Source organism: Lucilia sericata, unplaced genomic scaffold (genome assembly GCF_015586225.1).
Source record: "Lucilia sericata isolate MDLA Ls3-8-SP2 unplaced genomic scaffold, ASM1558622v1 Contig002446F_arrow, whole genome shotgun sequence".
Lineage (NCBI taxonomy): Eukaryota > Metazoa > Arthropoda > Insecta > Diptera > Calliphoridae > Lucilia > Lucilia sericata.
Genome location: NW_023996233.1, coordinates 22720 through 44739, shown reverse-complemented (window position 1 = coordinate 44739; position 22020 = coordinate 22720). Strand labels below are relative to the sequence as shown.

General features: G+C 30.7%; 3 protein-coding genes across 3 annotated transcripts; 1 reads left to right on the top strand and 2 right to left on the bottom strand.

Moving 5' to 3' along the window:
- Window positions 1-483: 483 nt before the first annotated feature.
- Window positions 484-3302, bottom strand: LOC119613940 (integrin-linked protein kinase homolog pat-4). Its single transcript, XM_037970011.1, has 5 exons — window positions 3005-3302; window positions 2396-2561; window positions 1787-2332; window positions 1423-1590; window positions 484-1348 (listed from the first exon to the last, which is right to left on the bottom strand). Exons 1-5 carry the CDS (start codon window positions 3091-3093, stop codon window positions 971-973), a joined length of 1347 nt encoding a protein of 448 aa, XP_037825939.1. The 5' UTR covers window positions 3094-3302; the 3' UTR covers window positions 484-970.
- A 327-nt stretch (window positions 3303-3629) lies between these two features.
- On the top strand, window positions 3630-4365 carry LOC119613938 (multifunctional methyltransferase subunit TRM112-like protein). The gene is made up of 3 exons (XM_037970010.1): window positions 3630-3805; window positions 3871-3972; window positions 4036-4365. The coding sequence occupies exons 1-3, from the start codon at window positions 3728-3730 to the stop codon at window positions 4228-4230; spliced, it is 375 nt and encodes a 124-aa protein (XP_037825938.1). The 5' UTR covers window positions 3630-3727; the 3' UTR covers window positions 4231-4365.
- A 6897-nt stretch (window positions 4366-11262) lies between these two features.
- Window positions 11263-21799, bottom strand: LOC119613937. The gene is made up of 4 exons (XM_037970009.1): window positions 21779-21799; window positions 14815-15112; window positions 12792-13628; window positions 11263-12731 (listed from the first exon to the last, which is right to left on the bottom strand). Exons 2-4 carry the CDS (start codon window positions 14891-14893, stop codon window positions 11446-11448), a joined length of 2202 nt encoding a protein of 733 aa, XP_037825937.1. The 5' UTR covers window positions 14894-15112; window positions 21779-21799; the 3' UTR covers window positions 11263-11445.
- Window positions 21800-22020: the final 221 nt, after the last annotated feature.

The window sequence follows — 22020 nt, the reverse complement described above, 5'->3', positions numbered from 1 at the left end:
TTCACTCTTTATCCAAATAAACTGAAACTCTTTATATTTCAATGCACACCCTTTTTTTCCTCAGTACTCTTTGAAAACTATACAATTTAGCAATAACATTGTTGTTGTTCTTGTTGTTATTATACTTTTCTACCCCAACTCTCACGGGTACAAAGTAGGTCAGGGACGTTGTGCTCATTTTCCAACAAAGCGCAAACAAACTACAACAATAATAAAAACCCTTAACACAAATTCCCTTACACACTTTTTTTAAAACAAACGAAAGCTTTATTGTACATTAAATAATAATGAAAAGCAAACAATAGGAAAGAGAAAAACCCAAAAGAGCATATAAATATTTCAACAGCTCCCGGTAACAGCTAACAGGAAGTTGTTTTTTTTTTTTTTTTGTTTTGCTCCCTTTGGCGGAAACATAAATAAATATTGTTCCAAAATACTCACGTGTCCAGGGCATTTGTATAAAAGTTAACATTTGTTTAAGCAGGCTTTGGTTATTATTTATAATTAATTTTGTTATAAATATAAAATAAAATTCGTAAATTTATTTATTAAATATGGTTTAATAAACATTATAAAATTTTTATATTATAAAGTAGTAGTAGTTGTAGTAAAAAGTATAAATAATATTTATAAAAAATACATTTCGTTAGAAAAGGAAAAAGTTCCCTTGCTGTTATTAGTAAACACAATACATTTATAAAAAAAACATACATAAATCGAGCACCTTAACTTAAACTAAAAAGTTAGTTTTTTGTTGCTTTACAATTTATTGCTTTTTAAAAATATATAATTAAAATTACAAGTTAAACTCTTTTTAAGGCACTTTTATAAAAGGCTTAAAAACAACAAACAACATTTTGGCAGATTTTTTTTTTTTTTTAATTTTTGACAACAAAGTGTGTGTGAAAAAAGGGTAAGAAAAAGTAAATTATTAAATAGGATTTCGAGTATTTATTATAAAGGGCAAAACTTAACGTTTCATTTTTTCTAAAATCGGTACCACCATATCAAATTTAGGTCTTTTACCGGGATCTTCATTCATGCAAATATTTATCAATTTCACCATGTGTGGTGAAGTACCGGGTGGTATTTTAACTCTTAAACCTTCTAAGGCTATCTTCATGCCGCACTCCATGGGTGACCATTCGGCAAAAGGTATTTCACGTGTGGTTAATTCCCACAATAAGACGGCAAAACTCCACATATCACTGGCCTCCCAATTGCGATCGGTGGGTTTACGCTGTAAGGCCTCTGGCGACATCCAGGCTGGTTGATAAATGCGTCCTTTTTCTTGGAAGGAGAATTTGGCATCACCCATATTAATGCGGGCGGTTAAGTCTTCATCGATCTGTGGGAAAATAGAAAAAGTTTAAAGTTTTCAAATTTGTATTTGTTTTATTTGGGAATTATTTAATTAATTACCATAACATGATGACTGTTCAGATGATAAGTGGGTATAATTCTTTCCAAAGAATGTAAATAAGCCATACCTCTAGCTATATCTAAAGCAAAACGTACTGCCTGTGATGTGTCTACTACTACACCGGTGGCTCCATGCAGTAAATTGAATAATGAACCTCGGGGCATGAACTATAAATAAAAATTAATTATAATTTTATACTATGTTATCAAAAAGTTCAGTAAAATCTCCAAAATCAAGAAAAAATTCACTGAAAACTAAAGTTTTCACCCAAAAATACTCATTAACTCATGTTTTTACCAAATCCCCAAATTTCCACCAAAAACTCATGTTTATTCTTTAATAATACCACTTTTCCCCACTCACCTGACTAATTACGACCAAATTTGGCGGTGAATTACTTGCTCCTATAATCGGCAATATATTGGGATGTGAAAATATTCTCAATTTGGGAAACTCTTCATTAAAATCTCTGGATATTCTCGATGTACATTGTCTAACCGATAAAATCTTAGCTATGACATCATTCTTTTGCCAACGGCCACGCCATGTTTCTCCCGAAGGTGTTACCGCCAATTTCGTATGCAAATCCAAATCACCCATACTGATACCTTTGAAACGTGACAAGGTAGCATCACGTGAACGTGTCTTAAAGCCCAACCAACTTTGTTCTTTGAAACTAATCTTTTTCATTTCTTGACCATTACGTTCGGCCAAATCTTGTAAACGTTTAGCCAAACCAGGCTTGGCCTTGTCCAAGGGAGTGTCATCATCCTTATTGGCAATGGTAACAGAGGCTCCGGCATTTACTAAATCTTCACAAATCATATCGTAACCCCAGAAACAGGCATAATGCAAGGGTGTGTTGCCATGTTCATTGACAGCATTAACATCGGAGCGTTCTTTGAGGAGCTATAATGAAAATTTGTTATTTCCTTAATTTGAATAAAGATTTTGAATATGTTGCCTAAATACCATTTGTACTACATCCCGATGACCATGGGCTGCTGCCAAGTGTAGGGGTATGTCATCACCCATATTGGTGGCATTTACACGAGCTCCTCTTTGCAATAAAGTCTCCACTAATTTGCTATGACCCTCTTTGGCACACCAATGTAAAGGACTAAAGCCATGATCATCACTAAAGAACAATAAAAAATTAAAATTTAATAACTTTAAAGGATTTATAATAAAACCTATTAATTAAAAAAGTTCTATTTCACTTTTATAAATTAATAATATCAGTATAATGATAAATTTTTAAAAATTTTAACAAATTTGTTTAATTATTCGGCAACACTTATTCATTTGTTTACATTACTCTCTTTAACATTGAATCACTATTTATTCTCTCTCATCTTATGGACAGAAAAAAGTAGGTGTTCTTGTTGTTATTGTATACAAATATAAAAATTTCTATTAAAAAAATTCATTTGCTAATCAAATTTTTATAAAAATACACACAATGACGTCATGCATTTGCTTATAAGAATAATATAGTCCGAATTATGCTTCATGCAAAACACTTTTAATTAATATTTCTTATTAGAACACTAATGTTCCAACTATTTCTTGTAAATTTACCCCAAATTCATATCATGCTCCACTTCATCAAGCCATAAACGGACTTGTATGGAATTGCCTTCGCGACACCAATGGAAAATATCCTCCATTTTTTAGATTTTTTACGGAAAACACTTTATTTACTTAAATATTAAAGTTATTTTGTTGTAAATTATGATAAATACTAAAATCTATTTATAGTTTTAAAAATTTTCAACAATTTTCATTAAATTAAAAACAGATTGCTTAATAAAAATAAGAAAATTTCTTTAGTGTAAAACTCCCAAATTGTACAATAAAAAAAACTTAACTAAAATGTCAAATGATTTTGACAACTAGCTAAGATTATTATACAGAACACTATTATCTACAAAACTAATAAGGTGAACAAAAAAAGCTTAAATGAAAATAAAAAACAATAAACAGATAAAACAATGAAGGGAAATATTTATAAATAACTCTAAATCTATTAAATAAATAAATAAAATTATTATTATTATTTCATTTTACTTAAAATCATAGCCATTTCTCTTGTTATGTATAACAAACACTGCCTTACCATAATACCGTTTTCCATTAACATAAGGCCGTTTTTACATAAACACCTCTTTCTCGTATTTGCTACTATTTTTAAACAACTGTGCTTGCAATTGTTTACATTTTTTCCTACACAACAACGTGCTTGTCTTAATACTCCAAGAATTTTTTAATTTTTATTGAATTTTTGCAATTAATTAAATAAAAATGAAATTAAGCACCTATAATTTTCTCACCTCCAAAGCTATTAAAGGGGTAAAAGTAGGATATCCCTTAAAATTAACCGTAAGTATAAAGAATAACCCCAAAAATTAACAAAAACTATCGTAACATTTTTATCACGACCACAGATTTCCAAAAAGGATGTTATTGAGGCAGAATTTAATCCTACCTTCATCGAAAGACTTTTACCCAAATTAGATTGGCCTACTGTACATTTGGCGGCTCAAATGGTTAGCATTTTTTTGAAATTTCAAAATAGTTTTTAGTAAATTTTGTATTTCCTCTTTATTAAGGTGGAACTGGGTGATGATATACCGGCCGAACAACCTGCCAATATTGCTGAGAATGAAGAACTATTGCAAAAACTACACCATCTTTTATTAGAAGTAGATGTTTTGGAGGGTCAACTAGAATGTCCAGAAACCGGCCGTGTATTCCCAATTACCGATGGCATACCTAATATGTTGTTGAATGAAGATGAAGTTTAAATCAATTTGCTTTCTTATCTCTCCTTTTTATGTACATTTTTACATATTTGCGAGTAATTAGTTTTATTTGTATGTACTAGTAGAGCTTCTTGTTAATTTAAGTTTATAAATAATATAAAATCATCAGAAAACCAAGCAATATGTTTTTACTTTTGCAACATAACATGTACTAAATTACATGTTAAGTTATGGCCGGTGACAAACGATTTTGAAAGTAGGTTTACAAAATACATATATAAAAAAGTGTGGTTGACTTTTTGAAATACCTAATATTTACTGGGTTTTTAGGTTTGGTCGACATTTTGGGTCAAAATAGAATTTTTATAAAACGTAGACGTGATCGCAGCTTGAGCTTATTTTCTCAATAAACACAGTATTTACTGAATTATAAGAGTTTTTAGGTTTGGTCGATATTTTGGCTCAAAAAAATTAATTTTTAGAAAATGTTGAAGAGATCACAGATTGAGCTTATTTTCTCAAAAAACCCAGTATTTACCGTGTTATAAAGGTTTTTAGGTTTGGTTGACCTTTTGGTTCAAAAGACTGAATTTTTATAAAAAGTAGAAGTGATCACAGATTGAGCTTATTTTCTCAAAAAACCTAGTATTTACTGAGTTATAAGGGTTTTAGTTTGGTCGACATTTTGTCTCAAAATATTCAATTTTTATAAAAAGTAGAAGTGATCACAGATTGAGCTTATTTTCTCAAAAAACCTAGTATTTACTGAGTTATAAAGGATTTTAGGTTTAGTCGATATTTTGGTACAAAATATTGAATTTTTATAAAAAGTAGAAGTGATCACAGATTGAACTTATTTTCTAAAAAAAAACAGTATTTACTGAGTTATACGGGTTTTTAAGTTTGGTGGACATTTTGGCTCAAAATATTGAATTTTTATAAAAAGTAGAAGCAATCATAGAATGAGCTTATTTTCTCAAAAAAAAACTCAGTATTTACTGAATTATAAGGGTTTTTAGGTTTGTTGGATATTTTGGTTCAAAATATTGGTTTTTTGTAAAAAGTAGAAGTGATCACAGTTTAAGCTGATTTTATCAAAATACCCGATATTAGCCGAGGGTTTTTAGGTTTGGTGGACATTTTGGTTCAAAATACGGAATTTTTATAAAAAGTACAAGTGATCAAAAAACCCAGTATTTACTGAGTTATAAGGGTTTTTAGGTTTGGTCGACATTTTGTTTCAAAATATTGAATTTTTGGAAAATGATGGAGTGATCACAGATTGAGCTTATTTTCTCAAAAATCCCAGTATTTACCGAGTTATAAGGGTTTTTAGGTTTGGTCAAGATTTTCGTTCAAAATATTAAATTTTTAGAAAATGCTGAAGTGATCACAATTGATCTTATTTTCTCAAAAAACCCAGTATTTACTGATTTATAATGGTTTTTACATTTTGGTTCAAAATATTGAATTTTTTGAAAAAATAAAAGTGATCACGGATTGAGCTTATTTTCTCAAAAAACCCAGTATTGACTGAATTATAAGTGTTTTTAGGTTTGTTGGACATTTTGGTTCAAAATATTGAATTTTAATAAAAAGTAGAAGTGATCACAGATTGAGATTATTTTCCTAAAAAACCATGTATTTACTGAGTTATAAAAAATGTTGAATTTTTATAAAAAGTAGAAGTGATCACAAATTGAGCCTTTTTTCTCAAAAATCCCAGTATTTGCCGAGTTATAAGGGTTTTTAGGTTTGGTGGACATTTAGGCTCAAAATATTGAATTTTTATAAAAAGTAGAAGTGATCACAGATTGAGCTTATTTACTCAAAAAACCTAGTATTTACCGAGTTATAAGGGTTTTTAGGTTTGGTCGACATTTTGGTTCAAAATATTGAATTTTTATAAAAAGTAGAACTGATAACATATTGAGCTTATTTTCTCAAAAAACTTAGTATTTACCGAGTTATAAGGGTTTTAGGTTTGGTGGACATTTTGGTTCAAAATATGGAATTATTATAAAAATTACAAGTGATCACAGATTGAACTTATTTTCTCAAAAAACTTTGTATTTACTAAGTTATAGGGTTTTCAGGTTTGGTGGACATTTTGGTTCAAAATTGCTTTTTTGTAAAGAGCAATAGATTAAGTTTATTTTATCAAAATACCCAATATTAACCGAGTTATAAGGGTTTTTAGGTTTGTTGGACACTTTGGTTCAAAATATTAAATTTTTAGAAAATGTTGAAGTGATCACAGATTTTTAAGTTTGGTGGACATTTTGGCTCAAAATATTGAATTTTTATAAAAAGTAGAAGTAATCATAGAATGAGCTTATTTTCCTAAAAAAACATGTATTTACTGAGTTATAAGGGTTTTTAGGTTTGGTCGACATTTTGATCCAAAAATGTTGACTTTTTGTAAAAAGTAGAAGAGATCACAAATTGAGCTTATTTTCTCAAAAATCCCAGTATTTACCGAGTTATAAGGGTTTTTAGGTTTGGTCGACATTTTGATCCAAAAATGTTGAATTTTTGTAAAAAGTAGAAGTGATCACAGATTGAGCTTATTTTCTCAAAAAACCCAGTATTTACCGAGTTATAAGGGTTTTTAAGTTTGGTAAACATTTTGGTTTGAAATATTGATTTTTTCGAAAAAGAAGAAGTGATCACAGATTCAGCTTATTTTCTCAAAAAAAACCCAGTATTTACTGAGTTACAGTGGTTTTTACTTTTGGTCGACATTTTGGTTCAAAATATTGAATTTTTAGAAAAAGTAGAAGTGATCTCAGATTGAGTTTATTTTCTCAAAAAACCCAGTAATTACTGAGTTATAAGGGTTTTTAGGTTTGGTCGACATTTTGATCCAAAAATGTTGAATTTTTGTAAAAAGTAGAAGTGATCACAAATTGAGCTTATTTTCTCAAAAAACCTGGTATTTACCGAGTTATAAGGGTTTTTAGGTTTGGTCGACATTTAGACTCAAAATATTGAATTTTTATAAAAAGTAGAAGTGATCACAGATTGAGCTTATTTACTCAAAAAACCTGGTATTTACCGAGTTATAAGGGTTTTTAGGTTTGGTTCAAAATATTGAGTTTTTAGAAAAAGTATAGGTGATCACAGATTGAGCTAATTTTCTCAAAAAACCCAGTATTTTCCGAGTTACAAGGGTTTTTAGTTTTGATAAACATTTTGGTTCAAAATATTGTTTTTTGTAAAAAGTAAAAATGATCACAGCTTATTTACTCAAAAAGACCTAGTATTTACCGAGTTATAAGGGTTTTTAGGTTTGGTCGACATTTTGGTTCATAATATTGAATTTTTATAAAAAGCAGAAGTGATCAGAGATTGAGCTTATTTTCTCAAAAAATCCAGTATTTACTAAGTTATAAGTGTTTTTTGGTTTGGTGGACATTTCGGTTCAAAATATTGAATTTTTATAAAAAGTAGAAGTGATCATAGATTGAGCTTATTTTCTCAAAAATAAGGTTTGGTGGAGCTTTTGTCTCAAAAGACTGAATTTTTATAAAAAGTAGAAGTGATCACTGATTAAGCTTATTTTATCAAAATACGCAATATTAAGCGAGTTATAAGGGTTTTCAGGTTAGGTCGATATTTTGGGTCAAAATAAAATAGAAGTGATCACAGATTGAGCTTATTTCCTTAAAAAACTATGTATTTACCGAGTTATAAGGGTATTTAAGTTTGTTGGACATTTTGGTTTAAAATATTAAATTTTTGAAAAAAGTGGAAGTGATCACAGATTGAGCTTATCCAAAAACCCTGTATTTACTGAGTTATTATGGTTTTTAGGTTTGAATTTTTATAAGATGTTGAAGTGATCACAGATTGAGCTTATTTTCTCAAAAAACCCGGTAATTACCAAGTTGTAAGGGGTTTTAGGTTTGTTGGACATTTTGGCTCAAAATATTTTCCTTCAAATTGTTCTTTAAACACCTTGTGTAGCCATTTAAGGTAACTTTACGGAAGTCTAGCTCAGTTCTTTATTCTTTTACAATACTGACCTTTGTTACTAAATAGAAGTTGTTTAAAACACAATTAACATTTCAACTTCCTTTTAGGAGAACTAAGACCATTTTAGTTTTAACCAACAACAAATGTCGATGAAGCGATAAAAATTAAAAAGCATAAGAAAAACGTGTAAATAATAATTTATTATGGCAATGAAACTTTTCTTTGCCCTCTGTCCGTGGCATTTAAAAAACAAATCAAATAAATTGAACATTTATTGAAAACAAATGCAAATCGGAAATTGTAAATATTCAAACATATGCTACGTGTTTCAAATTATTTGTTCATTTACTTAACTTACAACAAACTTTCTTAACAACAGTAACTTAATTGAAATACAAAATGCTAATTGATTGATGATTTGTTGTTTGATTAATGCTGGCTAGTGTCAACAAAATCAAACATTTCACACTGTTATTTTGTCAAGTCAAGGGGGTAATAAAGAGAGTTTTCATTCAATTTATTTTCTATTAAAATTTACAGTTGTTTTGTTGTATAATTGATCTTTGGGTCACAAAATTTCATTTAATCTGTAAGGGGCCTTTAAAATTTTGAGAACTTAATTAGAATTATTTAAAATTTGTGGGGATTTCAACCTTGTAACACTTACATTTTGACTTACTTACCTGTTCTTTATAATATTTTCAATTAAAACCGGAAGTTTGTTTTGTTGTTTATTTTGGGTGTAGATTTATTTTTGAATTTATTTCATTTTAAAATGAGCTTAACAATTATTATTATTATTTTTTTAAATTTTTGTTGTATATAGTTTTATATATTTAATGAAACACACATATAGCGGATTGTTGCAAGTTTTTGTTCAAATTTGATTTGGTTTTTTGTTTAAAATATTTTTAATTATACTGCTGTTTTAATAGTTTATTAATTTTGTATACAAAAATAGTTTCCAAATTTAGTTTTTTTTGTTTTTATTTAAATTTTTTTTTATATTCTTAAAAATTATTAGCTTATATTGTAATTAAAACTTAATTTTAAATTAAATAAAAAAATTGAAACTGAAAAAAATTATATTTAAGAAAAAATGGCAGACTATTTGAACACAAATAGATGATCACTTTTTTTCGGTTTCTTATTTCTCTTAAGGTTGGGGTAAAGGGGCATTTTTATTATAAAATAAACAAGTGCAAATTATTTTTATTATATTTTTTAAGAAAAGGTTTCAATAAGCAACAAAATAATTTTTTTTTTTAGTTAAAAGTTTTTATAAAAATAAAATTTTTACAAAATTTATATGAAAATTGCTGCTGATTTGATACATTTTGGTAATATATCTCCCTGCTGACCTTTCCTATGATCTTCTCGTCTTCTATAGCAAATATCAACAGTTTCAAATTTTGAGAAAAGCTAAAAACCTTTTCTTATCCTTAAAAGTTTTTTCCTATAGGTTTTGTTCGATTTTAAAGTTATACTGATTAGATTTAATATTCCAATGATGAACTTGGGAAGAAGTGGCGCAGACATTTTTGTAAAACTTTGCCTTTAAAACTTAAGATTAAAAAGTTTCTTACAAAAATTTAAAGATTCTTAAGCTGAGAAATTTCTTAAACTTTTTCGTAGAATTGGAAATTGAAGTTTGTTCTTCAGAATTGTGATCTTAAGGTCTTCCTTGATCTTTACAGGCAAATGCTAAACTATGTTCAATTCCCATTTACATCATTTATTTCATTTATTCCATACATTTGGAGTCTGTACTATATAGCTTTTTTGATTCTAAATTAATTTAGAATTCCTTACTTGAAGATCACCTCTCGATCACTTCTAAAAGCTTTAATTTAGCTTACTTAAGATCACCTCTAAAAGCTTTTGCCAAAAACATTTGCTGCTGCTCGATGTACTTAAACAAATTTGTAACTATTTCGTTCCTCAACTTCGTTCTTAACTTAAGTTTTTCTATAAACTTTCATGAGTCATTAATTTAGAATTCCTTAATTGACGATCACCTCTTGATCACTTCTAAAAGCTTTAATTTACCTTACTTTAGATCACCTCTATAAGCTTTCGCCAAAACATTTGCTTCTACTCAACGTTCTTAAACAAATTTGTAACTATTTCGTTTCTCAATTTAACTTAAGTTTTTCTATAAACTTTCAAGGATTATTAGTTTAGAATTCCGTACTTGAAGATCACCTCTAGATCACTTCTAAAAGCTTTAATTTAGCTTACTTTAAGTCACCTCTACAAGCTTTCGCCGAAACACTTGCTTCTGCTTACTTGAAAATCACCTCTAGAACACTTCTAAAAGCTTTAATTTGAAACATTTGCTTTTGATCAACGTTCTTAAACAAATTTGTAACTATTTCGTTCCTCAACTTCGTACTTAACTTAAGTTTTTCTATAAACTTTCATGGACTCAATTTGAAGTGATTTTTCTGTCTAAAAAACTTTTGAGAATTTTATAAACTTTTGTGGTAATGGTATCGGAACTTAAAAGCTTTTAAAAACTTGTTATACCTACAGCTTTTAATGAACATTGTCTCCTCGATATATTGATGATCTTAAGGACCTGGTTGTAGTTGCTTGCGATTGATCTTTATAAACAAATTTTAAAGCATGATCGATTTTAAATTTTGTTTATAGCTTAGGTCTTCTTATAAGCTTTCATGAGAGAAGATTTAGCTTAACTTTTCTGTCTTCAAATTGCAGAACTCTTAAATAATATTAAAATTAAAGAAAAACTATTCAAATTTGGGAACTTTGATCATTTCCTAATTAAGTAGAAAGATCTTTAAGCTTGTCTTTAAGTAAAGTGGGAAATTTTCTTTAAATACTTGTGTTTTAAGGGAATTAAAATGGTTCCTTTGTCGAAGAACCATTTTAGAAGTCAGAACTTCTTAAGCTTAAATATTTCCTCATGATCTTAATCGGCGCTTTACATGAAACAAAACATTTATAAAAAAAAAACTTTCCCAAATTCATCACTTTCGATTTTTTCTCATTTTATAACAAATCATTAGTTCCTAATTAATATCAATCAATTTTAAGCTTTATATATCTTACATAAAGATTAAATTTGTTCACTTGTTTTAATTTATTTTTTTTATTTAATTTTTTGTCATTTTATTAAGCTTAATATAATCTTCTTAATTTCTTATTAAATTAAACAAAATAATAGTTAAAGAGTAATCATCAATCATCTTTTTAGTTAGAGTAGAAAAAAACTGTATAAGTAGAACTAAAAACAAAATTTGTTAAAAAAAATATTTAATACCTAAATTGACCCTTCTTTCCTCTTTCGTTGTGATACACTCTTAAGGGTGAATAACTGTTGCCATTGCCGGCACCAGTACCATTACCATTAAGGGCACCACCAGCACTGCCATTGCCACCAGTACCGCCAGCACCATTGGCAAAGGTTTGTGAAGCAGAGCCGGACATTAGATCATCCAAATGCACAGGTTTGGCAGCACAACGTGGAGCCAATATTAAATTATAGATAACAAAATAAATAAGGGCAATAATGCAGGCGGTAACAGATAACCATTCAAACTTAATCAAATCATCATCGGTATGAATGCCTTTCTTATCATCGTGCACTAAACCGATCAAAGCACCAAAACCTTTGCCCAAAGCAAAGAAGGCAATAACAGCCAAAGCCTGGCCTGTAGCGGTGAATTTACGTGGCATGGCATGACGCATATACAAAATAATGGTTATCCAAACAATGCCCAAAATTACGGGTTCTATTATTTCCATAAGATTGGTCAACCAATCGGTATCCTTGCTAGCCAAAGCAGTGAAACGTATAATAAACATGGCAAAGCCACCAATGAAAATATTGGAATGACCACAATATTCTATGAATTTGTCGACATTAAAGAATAAAACCAAAATCAACAGCAAGCCAGAGAAATAGGCAGCATATTCACCCAAATAGCTCCAATACAAATAGCTGTGTATACTACCCCAGAAGGTGCCAAACAAAATGGCCACTAAAGTTAAAACAAAAATCTCTGGACTGTATTTTCTTATAGCAGACATGGGATAAACCAACATGCCGGTCTTAGTATGCCACCACCATTCAGGAGGACTCAAAGGCATTTGGCTGGCGAATAGCAGAACTAAAGCACCCAATACAAAACAGACAATAACCAAAATTAAAGCCACAGTCATGCCCTCGGCTTCTTTGAAGAAAAACAAGTCTAAGGAACAGAATAAAATCACGTAACCCACAGCACCCCAGGCATATTGACGGCAAACTTCTCCTCTACCCTCGGAGGTCTCACGGACGGCTATAACAATGGCGGTATTCAATAAAGTCAAACAAGCCAAAGCGAAGATATCGCCCAATATGCGTATGGCAGTATAACCACCCAAAGTAGAGTCCAAATCACCCTCAATCTTAACACATTCACTATCGGCCAAAACACTGCCTTTACTGCCATAAGGATCAATAACTTGGCATTCAATCATGGGTTTGCAATCGCTGTTGTTCTTCAATTGGATCATATAGTTGGCCTGTTGCAGGGGTATTTGACATTGGAAACCGTCTAAAAACAAAAAGAAATAATTACATTTTGTCCTACAACTAACTGAAAAATAAAACTTACCCAAAGGATAATTACACCATTCAGCTGAGTGAGTATCATTCTCCACATTGGTGGCGGCCTTCATAACAGTGTGCACCAAGATACTGGTGGTATCATCGGTATAAACATGACAGTGTTTAACCACACTTTCTCCCTCTTCATTCTTTTCGGTCATACACAAGTGAGGAGGTTCAACATATACCTTATTGGGTGAAGATTTGTATTGTCTCTTTTGACGGGAGAGAACTTCAGAACTCATTACTTCTGCAGCACCCAATTCCGAGGACTGCTCAACTTGTTGTTGCGCATTTCTACGTTGTCTCAAACTCTCTGTTACCGCCGCTGTCGATTCATCTTCATAATCAAACTCCGAACTATGTTCGGTGGAGGGCGAGGGTGTTGGTATACTTTCCAACCAGGGTGTATACATATTCTCATATTGTGTGGGATCTTGACAGGTATAGGTGCATCTGGTTAAATTAACACTACCCACCTTCGATTTCCAATGATGACATTGATTGTCTTCCGAGCAACGTTGTTGGAATATGACAGCTCCATTGGCATCACATCCAAAACTAACTAGAGGTTGATGTGCCTCACCACGTTTCACTTCGGGCACCGCAAAGAGACAGGCATATATGATGGCGGTTATTAGTAGAAATATGGCGGTTAGTATTCTCAAAGTTTTGCCAAAATTATTAGGATTTTTGGCAGCAAAACGATCTGCCAAGGGTCCGGCGATTAGGGGACCCAATATCGATACGAATGAAGCAATTATGGTAATGTCACGATATTCATTGAAATTTAAACCCAAAACAGAGGGCATGCGATTGTTGAGTATATGGAGGGCGGAGATACCTGTAAGAAGAAAAATTAAGGATTAAACTAGATTGAAACTGTAAGTGGGAATGTTGAGCATATTATAGGGAAAACTACAAGAATGCTTTCGAAACTAGCAAAACTTTCTAAAAGTGATCCAGGGATCAATATATTTAGAATAACTAATGGGAAAACTATGAGAAGACCACCTACTAAGTCATCATTTAGTACAAAACGAAGATAAATAGGACAAACCTGATAATCAAAAAGTCAAAACGTGAATCTACTACTCTTCCCCGTCATGCCTAAAGAAATGATTTTGATTTACACTAAAGTAGGAGGCGAGCAATCTATTCGAAGTTAATAGATTTCCTCAACCTGTAGAAATCGGAAATCTAATGGCAATTCAAACATCAGATCATTAAATCGAAACTTGTATTTGATCAGAATAATGTCATCGGCCTAAGTATAATCAACAACCGAGACCGACAATGTTATCGGAATCTGGATTGCAGAGAAAGCATTGTTTCGCATTATCAAGGAATAAGATTCATGTATTCGCTAGTAATCGGATGTGATGTGACGACTTCATTCTTACATTGAATATCGCCTAACTTCCCGACCAAACAATTGGCTCTTAACTTAGCTGTGGGCCAAACTAAGGCACGGAAGTCTAATATAAAATAAACGAAATAATGTTATGATATCGAAATAACACTGATATATACGAATGGATTCTCGATCGTTTCGCAAAAATCTAACGACTCCTAAAGGAAGTACTTGCCATTTAAGCCTTGAACAGCTGAGAGCGTCGGTCAATAACATAACTCGCTTAAGCTGATTCTCATCTTCAGAAAGAGAACTGAACTACATTAATGCAGGGGTTTCTTTTCTCTTTTTCTTATACGAAAAGGTCAGCCTTAGCTTCATGTGATAGGGGATTGAATCTTCCTTTAAATGATTGGCACAAAGGGTTGATTCGAAGCTGTAACGGCCATGGGTTTATTAATGTCTTATCGAATGTATTAAGGTACCGTCATTGACTGAAATAGATAATGTCATCAAGTAATCTACTAATTGTTCTGTTGTTCCCTCATTCGCCAATATCATGAATTTAACCCATCACTTTATATCCCACTCGTATAGTCAAAGATAACTAATGTCCCAAATATTACAATCGGAAGCTTAAAATCGATTCATTTCTTTAAATACAAAAACTACTTACCACTCAATACAAAGAAGGCTACCACTTTCAGTGATATCAGAGTCTTATTGACTCTAGGCTTTCTGGAAAAGGCTCCCATTTTGGAGTAGCTGCTTCAGTTTATTTATGTAAAATGTTGGTATTTAGGATTCTCCTTAAACAACTAATTTAATTAATCTACTTAAAATAGGTGGAGTTTCTGTACAACAACAATTCGTAAAAGAGCTTTGAAAAGCTCTAAGGGTGGGTGGTGATGATTCAATCGTAAGGATTAGAAATCTGATTAGTTTTCGTTCTCAAAAAATGGTGTTGTCGAAATCTGTAATAAAAATTAAGAAAACAAGAAATAAATATTTAAAATATATATAAAGAAATTTAGGTTCGAAATTTAGAAGAATTTTTATTTGTTAAAATTCTAATTTTTGTGTAAAACTTTGTTCATTTACAAAGTAACTTTTATATTTTTTCTATTTTCTATTATGATGTCATTTTAAAGTTTTTATTTAAATTAACTTTAAACATATTAAATTATTCAAGTTATTTTTGTTTATACTCAAAGTTCATTAAAACATTTTTCTATTTTTAATAATTTCAAGGTTAAATTGTAATAAATTGTAATTATTTGTTGTTCAGTTGTTCTACACACATTTTTTTTAATATTATACAAAATTTTTCTTGACCTTTTATTGTTTAAATAAATTTCAATTGGTATAAAAGCCAAAAACAATTAATAAATTATTGTTTAGTTTATTGTTTATAAATTATTTTCGTTTATTTTTTCTTCACTAAATGGTGATATAAATCAAAATTTTTAAGAATTTATGTGCTAATAATAATAACACAGGCCGACAAAGTTTTTAGACAGATAGCCAGGGTTATGTTATGTCATCGGGAAGTTTATTTTGGCAACTTTAAAATAAAGCTGGAAGTTATTATATATCTGCTTTCTTCTTATAGATATGTTAACTTTAAGCTTGAGACCACCATGAAAATCTGAAGCTTTCACTATACATTTTGACTTTATTTTACTATAAACTTCCCAGCAGTTCGACAAAAGGTCAATGTATTCGAAAAAACAATCTCTAACCAATTGTTTGGCTCAAATTAGTCTTTTGAATGTACTTTTTCCGAATAAATGTTCTCTTTTAATCAAGAGTGGAGACAGTCGTAACTTTACAGTCCCCAAGTAATCTAGGGAGTAGACACTTAAGAACAAACTGAGACAACCTCTAACCAACTGTTTAGCTCAAATTCGTCTTTCGAATGAACTCTTTACGAATGTACGTACTCTTTCCGACTGAATGTTCTCTTTTAATCAAGAGTGGAGACAGTCGTAACTTTACAATCTCCAAGTAATCTAGAGAGTAGACACTTAAGATCAAACTGAGACAACCTCTAACCACCTACAGTAGACACTTAAGAAACTGAGACAACCTCTAATCACCTGGTTGGCTCAAATTCGTCTTTCGATTGTACTCTTTACGAATATACTCTTTACGAATGTACTATTTCCGAATGAATGTTCTCTTTTAATCAAGAGTGGAAACAGTCGTAAGTTTACAGTCCCCAAGTAATCTAGTGAGTAGACACTTAAGAACAAACTGAAGCGAATATATTCATTACTGTGTCTTTACTCCTTGGACTAGCTTTTTGACTGTCTCTTCGAAATCCATGGAGTGATGATTGACTTTCTCGTACAACAAGTCGGTGAATTGAGGTAGTAACCCTTAGTCGTAGGTTACGTACAGGACTGTCCGTCCGTACTACTGGATTAAAGGTCTCAATTTGTCATAATTTTTTCTATAAAATACTTTTTAAATTGTTTAAAAATCTCTTATAGTTTAGATGTTTTTAATAAATAGTTGTTTCAAGTTTTAGGTTAAGATATCGCGAAAAATTCAGAAGTTATAACAGAAGTTATGTCTTTATTTTAAAGACTTTCAGATGACATAACAAGAAAGCGGTCTCCACACTGTTATAAGGCCTCAAATATGATCAAAAACGGGGTTTTATTCAAGTTTTAGGATGTGATATCTCGAAAACCTAATGTCATTATTTAAAAGACGACAAATTGGACTTTCAGATGACTTAACAACAAAGCTGTTTCCACGCTGTCATAAGGCCTCAAATATGAGCCAAAAACGGGGTTTTATTCAAGTTTTAGAACATGATATCTCGAAAACCTGATGTAATGGAGAAGTTCTGAGGCCAGATTTATAGGTTTTTGAGGTTGGCGTGTTAAATTAGAATCTTTTTTACAGTTTTTCTGAAAATAGCAAATTTTTTAACAACTTTATATCACCTCTAAATTTGTTCATGTTTTTAAACAATTAATAGAATTTCCTTTAAAATGTTCCACTAGATGAGTTTTAATAATAAAAAGACAATTCAAAGAAATGTAATGTTTAATAAACACTAAAACCAACAAACACATGCAAAAATAATTAATTATTTTCTGTTTAATCATTAATGCCACAACAACCAACAATCGCAGACACAATGACTGTCAGGTTAGAGTATTTCAAATGATAATTAAAAAAACCTAAAGGTATTGAAATACGTTACGCATGCTTAATAAATTAAAAAAAAAATACAAAAAAAATATATGGTAAACACATTTAATAAACAAAGCTTGGCAAACAAATTTCATTCATGCAATTTGTTTTAAAATCTAATATAAAACAAACAAAAAAAAAAACTTTTTCCAAATGCAAAATTTACCTGAATAAAATTTATACAGAAAAACCAAACAACAGCAAAATGTTAATACAACATTAGAAACGTTACACCAACGTGTTCAATATTTGTTTTTTTTTTCAGTATGGGAAGCCTGCCTCTGTTTGAATTTGAGGCTTTTTTTTTATATTTTGTTTATAAATTAAACAAAACTTGCACACCTTGAATACAAATGTTAAACGTATTTAAATTAAGTTTTTTTTCAACTTTTTTCTATAACAAATTTCAAAATTTAATATTGTCGCTGTTATAGACATACATACGTATAAAATAGATACAACTTCAATATGCTAAATACGCATTTTCTAATGTTATGAATAAGGCAAATTTAGCGGTTTGAGCTTGAGTGTTATATAAAGGGTATTCACTGAAAGTTTGATGAAAAAATAACAGCTGTTAAGGAAACTACAGCTGTTTTCTTAGGTCTTAAAACCAGATTGTTTACATTAGCAGCTTTTCAGATGAGATTTCTTAAAACCGCGCTAAACGTACAAAACTTCTTATTGAGAAATCATATTTGTACATCAGCTGTTTTGAAAAATATGTTTTGGATACTTCATCAGTTTAATATGTAAATAATTTAATATTTAAAAAACAACTCATCAAATTATTACTTATTTAATTTTTCTCATTTTAATTCAATTTATCATTTTCTTTTCAAAACACTCTGATTTTCTAATAAACAAATCTATGAGACAATCATTATATCCAACTGATAGTTGACAGTTTAATCATCATTTAAAAAACCAGACAACTAAATTGACACCTACTCACTCTTACTCTTTCTCTTACGCTGTCATCTCCCCTCAACAATTGCCAAAGAAAAATGCTTAATGTACTTTTTTTATACAATTATTGTGATTGCAATAAATTGCAACCCACACTTCAGCAACAAATGTTAAATGCAATTGTAAATGGAGCCCTTAATAAAATCAGACATAAGTGTATTAAAGGATAAGGCAGAATGATAACTAGATGAACCCTACTTAAGCAGGGAATAAGAATGATCATAAGAGATCATACTCTTTAGCCAAAACAAAGACCAATTGAAAGGGTTTCTATAAAATCGATTTTGAACTGAATAAATATTTAAATCTCATTCTTTCCTCATAAAGTATTCAAATTATATTCTCTTTACAGAAAATGTTCAATCAAAAGAAAATATAGAAAATTTAAGATAAAATCGGTTTATCGGTTTAGGTGTAACTGACTGAAAATTAAAACTTCTCATGATCGCTGATCTCATATATCTGAAATTTTGTCGTATCAGGTGTACTCTTTTATTAATATAGATAGATAGATACACAGAAAAAACTGAAAATGTGTTTTAATTATCAAATTGATTGTATCAAGCAAGTTTTGCACCTATCAACAAAATGATGATAACAATTATGAAATTTGTGACAAAACATTTTTTTCCAATTAAAGAAATAATCAAAACAATTAACATCAGTAATTAAATTCAAAATTTAAAATTAGTTAATTCATTAATTGGATAAATTAAATATTTAATAAAATTAAACTTACATTTTAATTAGTTTATTAATCAAATAAATTGAACAGTGTGGTTAAAAATGTATTAAAAATCAATAAAGTCGATGATTGAAACAATCAAAGCATTAATTGAATGCTTACAACATTAAAGGATTCCTTTACCTTTAACAATGCGTTAAGCACTCTCAAAAATATCTCTTTATTGTCACGTTTGAACAAATAAAGTGATTTATAAATATTAAAATATTTATGAAATTTCAACTTCTTATGCCTAAAATATTATTGACTATTTGAGAATTATTTTTCGTTATAAATAATGAAATTATTTAAATAAAATATCAAAACAAAAAACCAAAATAAAAAAGTAGGCTGAAAAAACTTTTTCAGCCAATTAAAAAATTAATCAAATTTGTATACTTAGGATCAAAACAATGAGATAATTAAAAAATTGTTTAAATAAAAGTTAAAGAAAGAGGAAAACATGTTAATTGAAAATAAACTACCGATAATTTTTGCTGTGTAGATAGATAGATAGATAGATAGATAGATTGATAGATAGATAGATAGATAGATAGATAGATAGATAGATAGATAGATAGATAGATAGATAGAATAGATAGAGATCGATAGATAGATAGATACTAGATGAGATAGATAGATAGATAGATAGATAGATAGATAGATAGATAGATAGATAGATAGATAGATCGCTCGCTCGCTCGCTCTCTCGCTCGCTCGATCGATCGCTCGATCGATGCTAGCTTGCTCGCTCGCTACTCGCTCGCTCGCTCGCTCGCTGCTAGCTCGCTTGCTCGCTCGCTCGCTCGTCGCTCGCTCGCTCGCTCGCTCCTCGCTCGCTCGCTCGCTCGCTCGCTCGCTCGCTCGCTCGCTCGCTGGCTCGCTCGCTCGCTCGCTCGCTCGCTCGCTCGCTCGCTCGCTCGCCCGCTCGCTCGCTCGCCTCGCTCGCTCGCTCGATCGCTCCCGCTCGCTCGCTCGCTCGCTCGCTCGCTCGCTCGCTCGCTCGCTCGCTCGCTCGCTCGCTGCTCGCTCCTGCTCGCTCGCTCGCTCGCTCTCTCGCTCGCTCGCTCGCTCGCTCGCTCGCTCGCTCGCTCGCTCGCTCTCTCGCTCGCTCGCTCGCTCGCTCGCTCGCTCGCTCGCTCGCTCGCTGCTCGCTCGCTCGCTCGCTCGCGCCTCGCTCGCTCGCTCGCTCTCTCGCTCGCTCGCCGCTCGCTGCTCCCTCTTCTCTTTCTCCCCCTTCTCTCTTTCTTGCCCCTTCCCCTTCTTGCCGCTTGTCGCGCCCCTGTTTTCTTTCTCTCCGGTTTTTCCTCCCCCCTTGTCTTTCTGGTTCCTCCCCTGCTCCCTGTTCTCTTTCTGCCCCTTTTCGGTCCCCTTTTCTCTTTCCCTGTTCGCTCCGTTTTCTCTTTTCAGCCCTGTTCGCTCCCCTTTTTCCTCCTTGTTCGCTCCCTGTTTCCTTTTCTCTCCCCTTTTCGCTCCCCGTTTCTCTTTCTCCTTTTGCTCCCTTTTTCTCTTTCTTCCAGTTGTTCGCTCCAAATTTTCTCTTTATAAAAAATTTTCTATTGAAATTTTCTCTTTATAGAAAATTTTCGATCAAATGTTCTTTTTATATAAGATTGTCGATCAAATATTCAGTTTAAAGAAAATATTCAATCAAACTTCAAGAATTTTTTTACTAAAAATTCTCTTTATGGATCTCTTTATTGATCAAATGTTCTTTTTTTTATAAAATTTTCAAACTAAATTTTTCTTTATAGAAGATTGTCGATCAAATTTTCTCTTCAATTTCAATCAAATGTTCTCTTTACAGAAAATTTTCAATAAAAAATTCTTTTTATGGAAAAGTATTGATCAAATATTCTCCTTGTAGAAAATTTTCAATCAAAATTTATCTTTATGGAAAACTATTAATCAAATGTTCTTTTTATATCAAATCAAATTTCTTTTTATAAAATATTTTCAATCAAATTTTCTGCTTATAGAAATTTTTGAACAAATTTTCTTTTTATAGAAAATTTTCAATCAAATTTTCTCTTTATAGAAGATAGTCGATCAAATTTTCTCTTCAATTTCAATAAAATATTCACCTTATAGACAATATTCAATCAAAATTTCTCTCTATGTAAAACTATTAAACTATTACATAAATTTTTTTTTTATAGAATATTTTCCATCAGATTTTCTCCTTATAGAAATTTTTGAACAAATTTTCATTTTATAGAAAATTTTCAATAACATTTTCTCTATAGAAAATTGTCTATCAAATTTTTTTTTTTTTTTTTTTGTAATTTTCGATAAATAATATTTATCTCCTTGTAAATCATGTACCATCACCAACTTAAATTACCCTCCAACTGAAGGTAGTTTAGACATTTACAATAACACTTCTTAAGCCACTGACATTGTACGACTTGATCAAATTTATTATTAAAAAAAAAAAAAAATCAACTACTTCATACAATTTAAATTGTAAAGATATTAATTTTCCTTTATTTCTAACTAAATAAAACTGAGTATTGAGTTTAATATTGAACATAAGTATCACTTTCAATTTTAAACAGAAAAAAATGCTTTTCTAGTTTTATAAAGCTTTAAAAAGCCAGCTATTCTTTAGCCATTAAACAAACAACTAAGCAGATCATTGAAATTTAAATAGAACTATTTGATGTTCCTCTTTTTTTGTAGCTCCACAATCATCTTCATATCTACATTTATCTTTCTATCTTAAGAATATTCTTACTGTTTCCCTAGTTGTGGTAAATGGGCGTTTTTTGCGCTATTTAAAAAGTCTGTTTCTTTTTTTCGATTCTTTTTTTTTAAATATAAAACGCGTTTTTTTATGCGTAATTGCTTTTTTATTTGTTTGTTCTCTTTCTGATGAGATGATCTGCTCTGTTTAATTTCAACTTTAGCAATAACAACAACAACACCGTTTATTATTTCAACTCTTAATGGTTGTTGTAATGTCATGTCTTTTATTGT

What these genes read in the sequence shown, in the direction of transcription:
- LOC119613940 (XM_037970011.1), bottom strand. Translation starts at nt 3,093, where the DNA reads ATGGAGGATATTTTCCATTGGTGTCGCGAAGGCAATTCCATACAAGTC. An exon ending in ATCGGGATGTAGTACAAATG is followed by an intron (nt 2,333 to 2,395) that starts GTATTTAGGCAA and finishes TTTTCATTATAG; the next exon opens with CTCCTCAAAGAACGCTCCGA. An exon ending in TGAACAGTCATCATGTTATG is followed by an intron (nt 1,349 to 1,422) that starts GTAATTAATTAA and finishes ATTTTCCCACAG; the next exon opens with ATCGATGAAGACTTAACCGC.
- LOC119613938 (XM_037970010.1), top strand. Translation starts at nt 3,728, where the DNA reads ATGAAATTAAGCACCTATAATTTTCTCACCTCCAAAGCTATTAAAGGG. An exon ending in GATATCCCTTAAAATTAACC is followed by an intron (nt 3,806 to 3,870) that starts GTAAGTATAAAG and finishes TCACGACCACAG; the next exon opens with ATTTCCAAAAAGGATGTTAT. An exon ending in TACATTTGGCGGCTCAAATG is followed by an intron (nt 3,973 to 4,035) that starts GTTAGCATTTTT and finishes CTCTTTATTAAG; the next exon opens with GTGGAACTGGGTGATGATAT.
- LOC119613937 (XM_037970009.1), bottom strand. Translation starts at nt 14,893, where the DNA reads ATGGGAGCCTTTTCCAGAAAGCCTAGAGTCAATAAGACTCTGATATCA. An exon ending in AGCCTTCTTTGTATTGAGTG is followed by an intron (nt 13,629 to 14,814) that starts GTAAGTAGTTTT and finishes TTCTTCTTACAG; the next exon opens with GTATCTCCGCCCTCCATATA. An exon ending in ATGGTGTAATTATCCTTTGG is followed by an intron (nt 12,732 to 12,791) that starts GTAAGTTTTATT and finishes TTTTGTTTTTAG; the next exon opens with ACGGTTTCCAATGTCAAATA.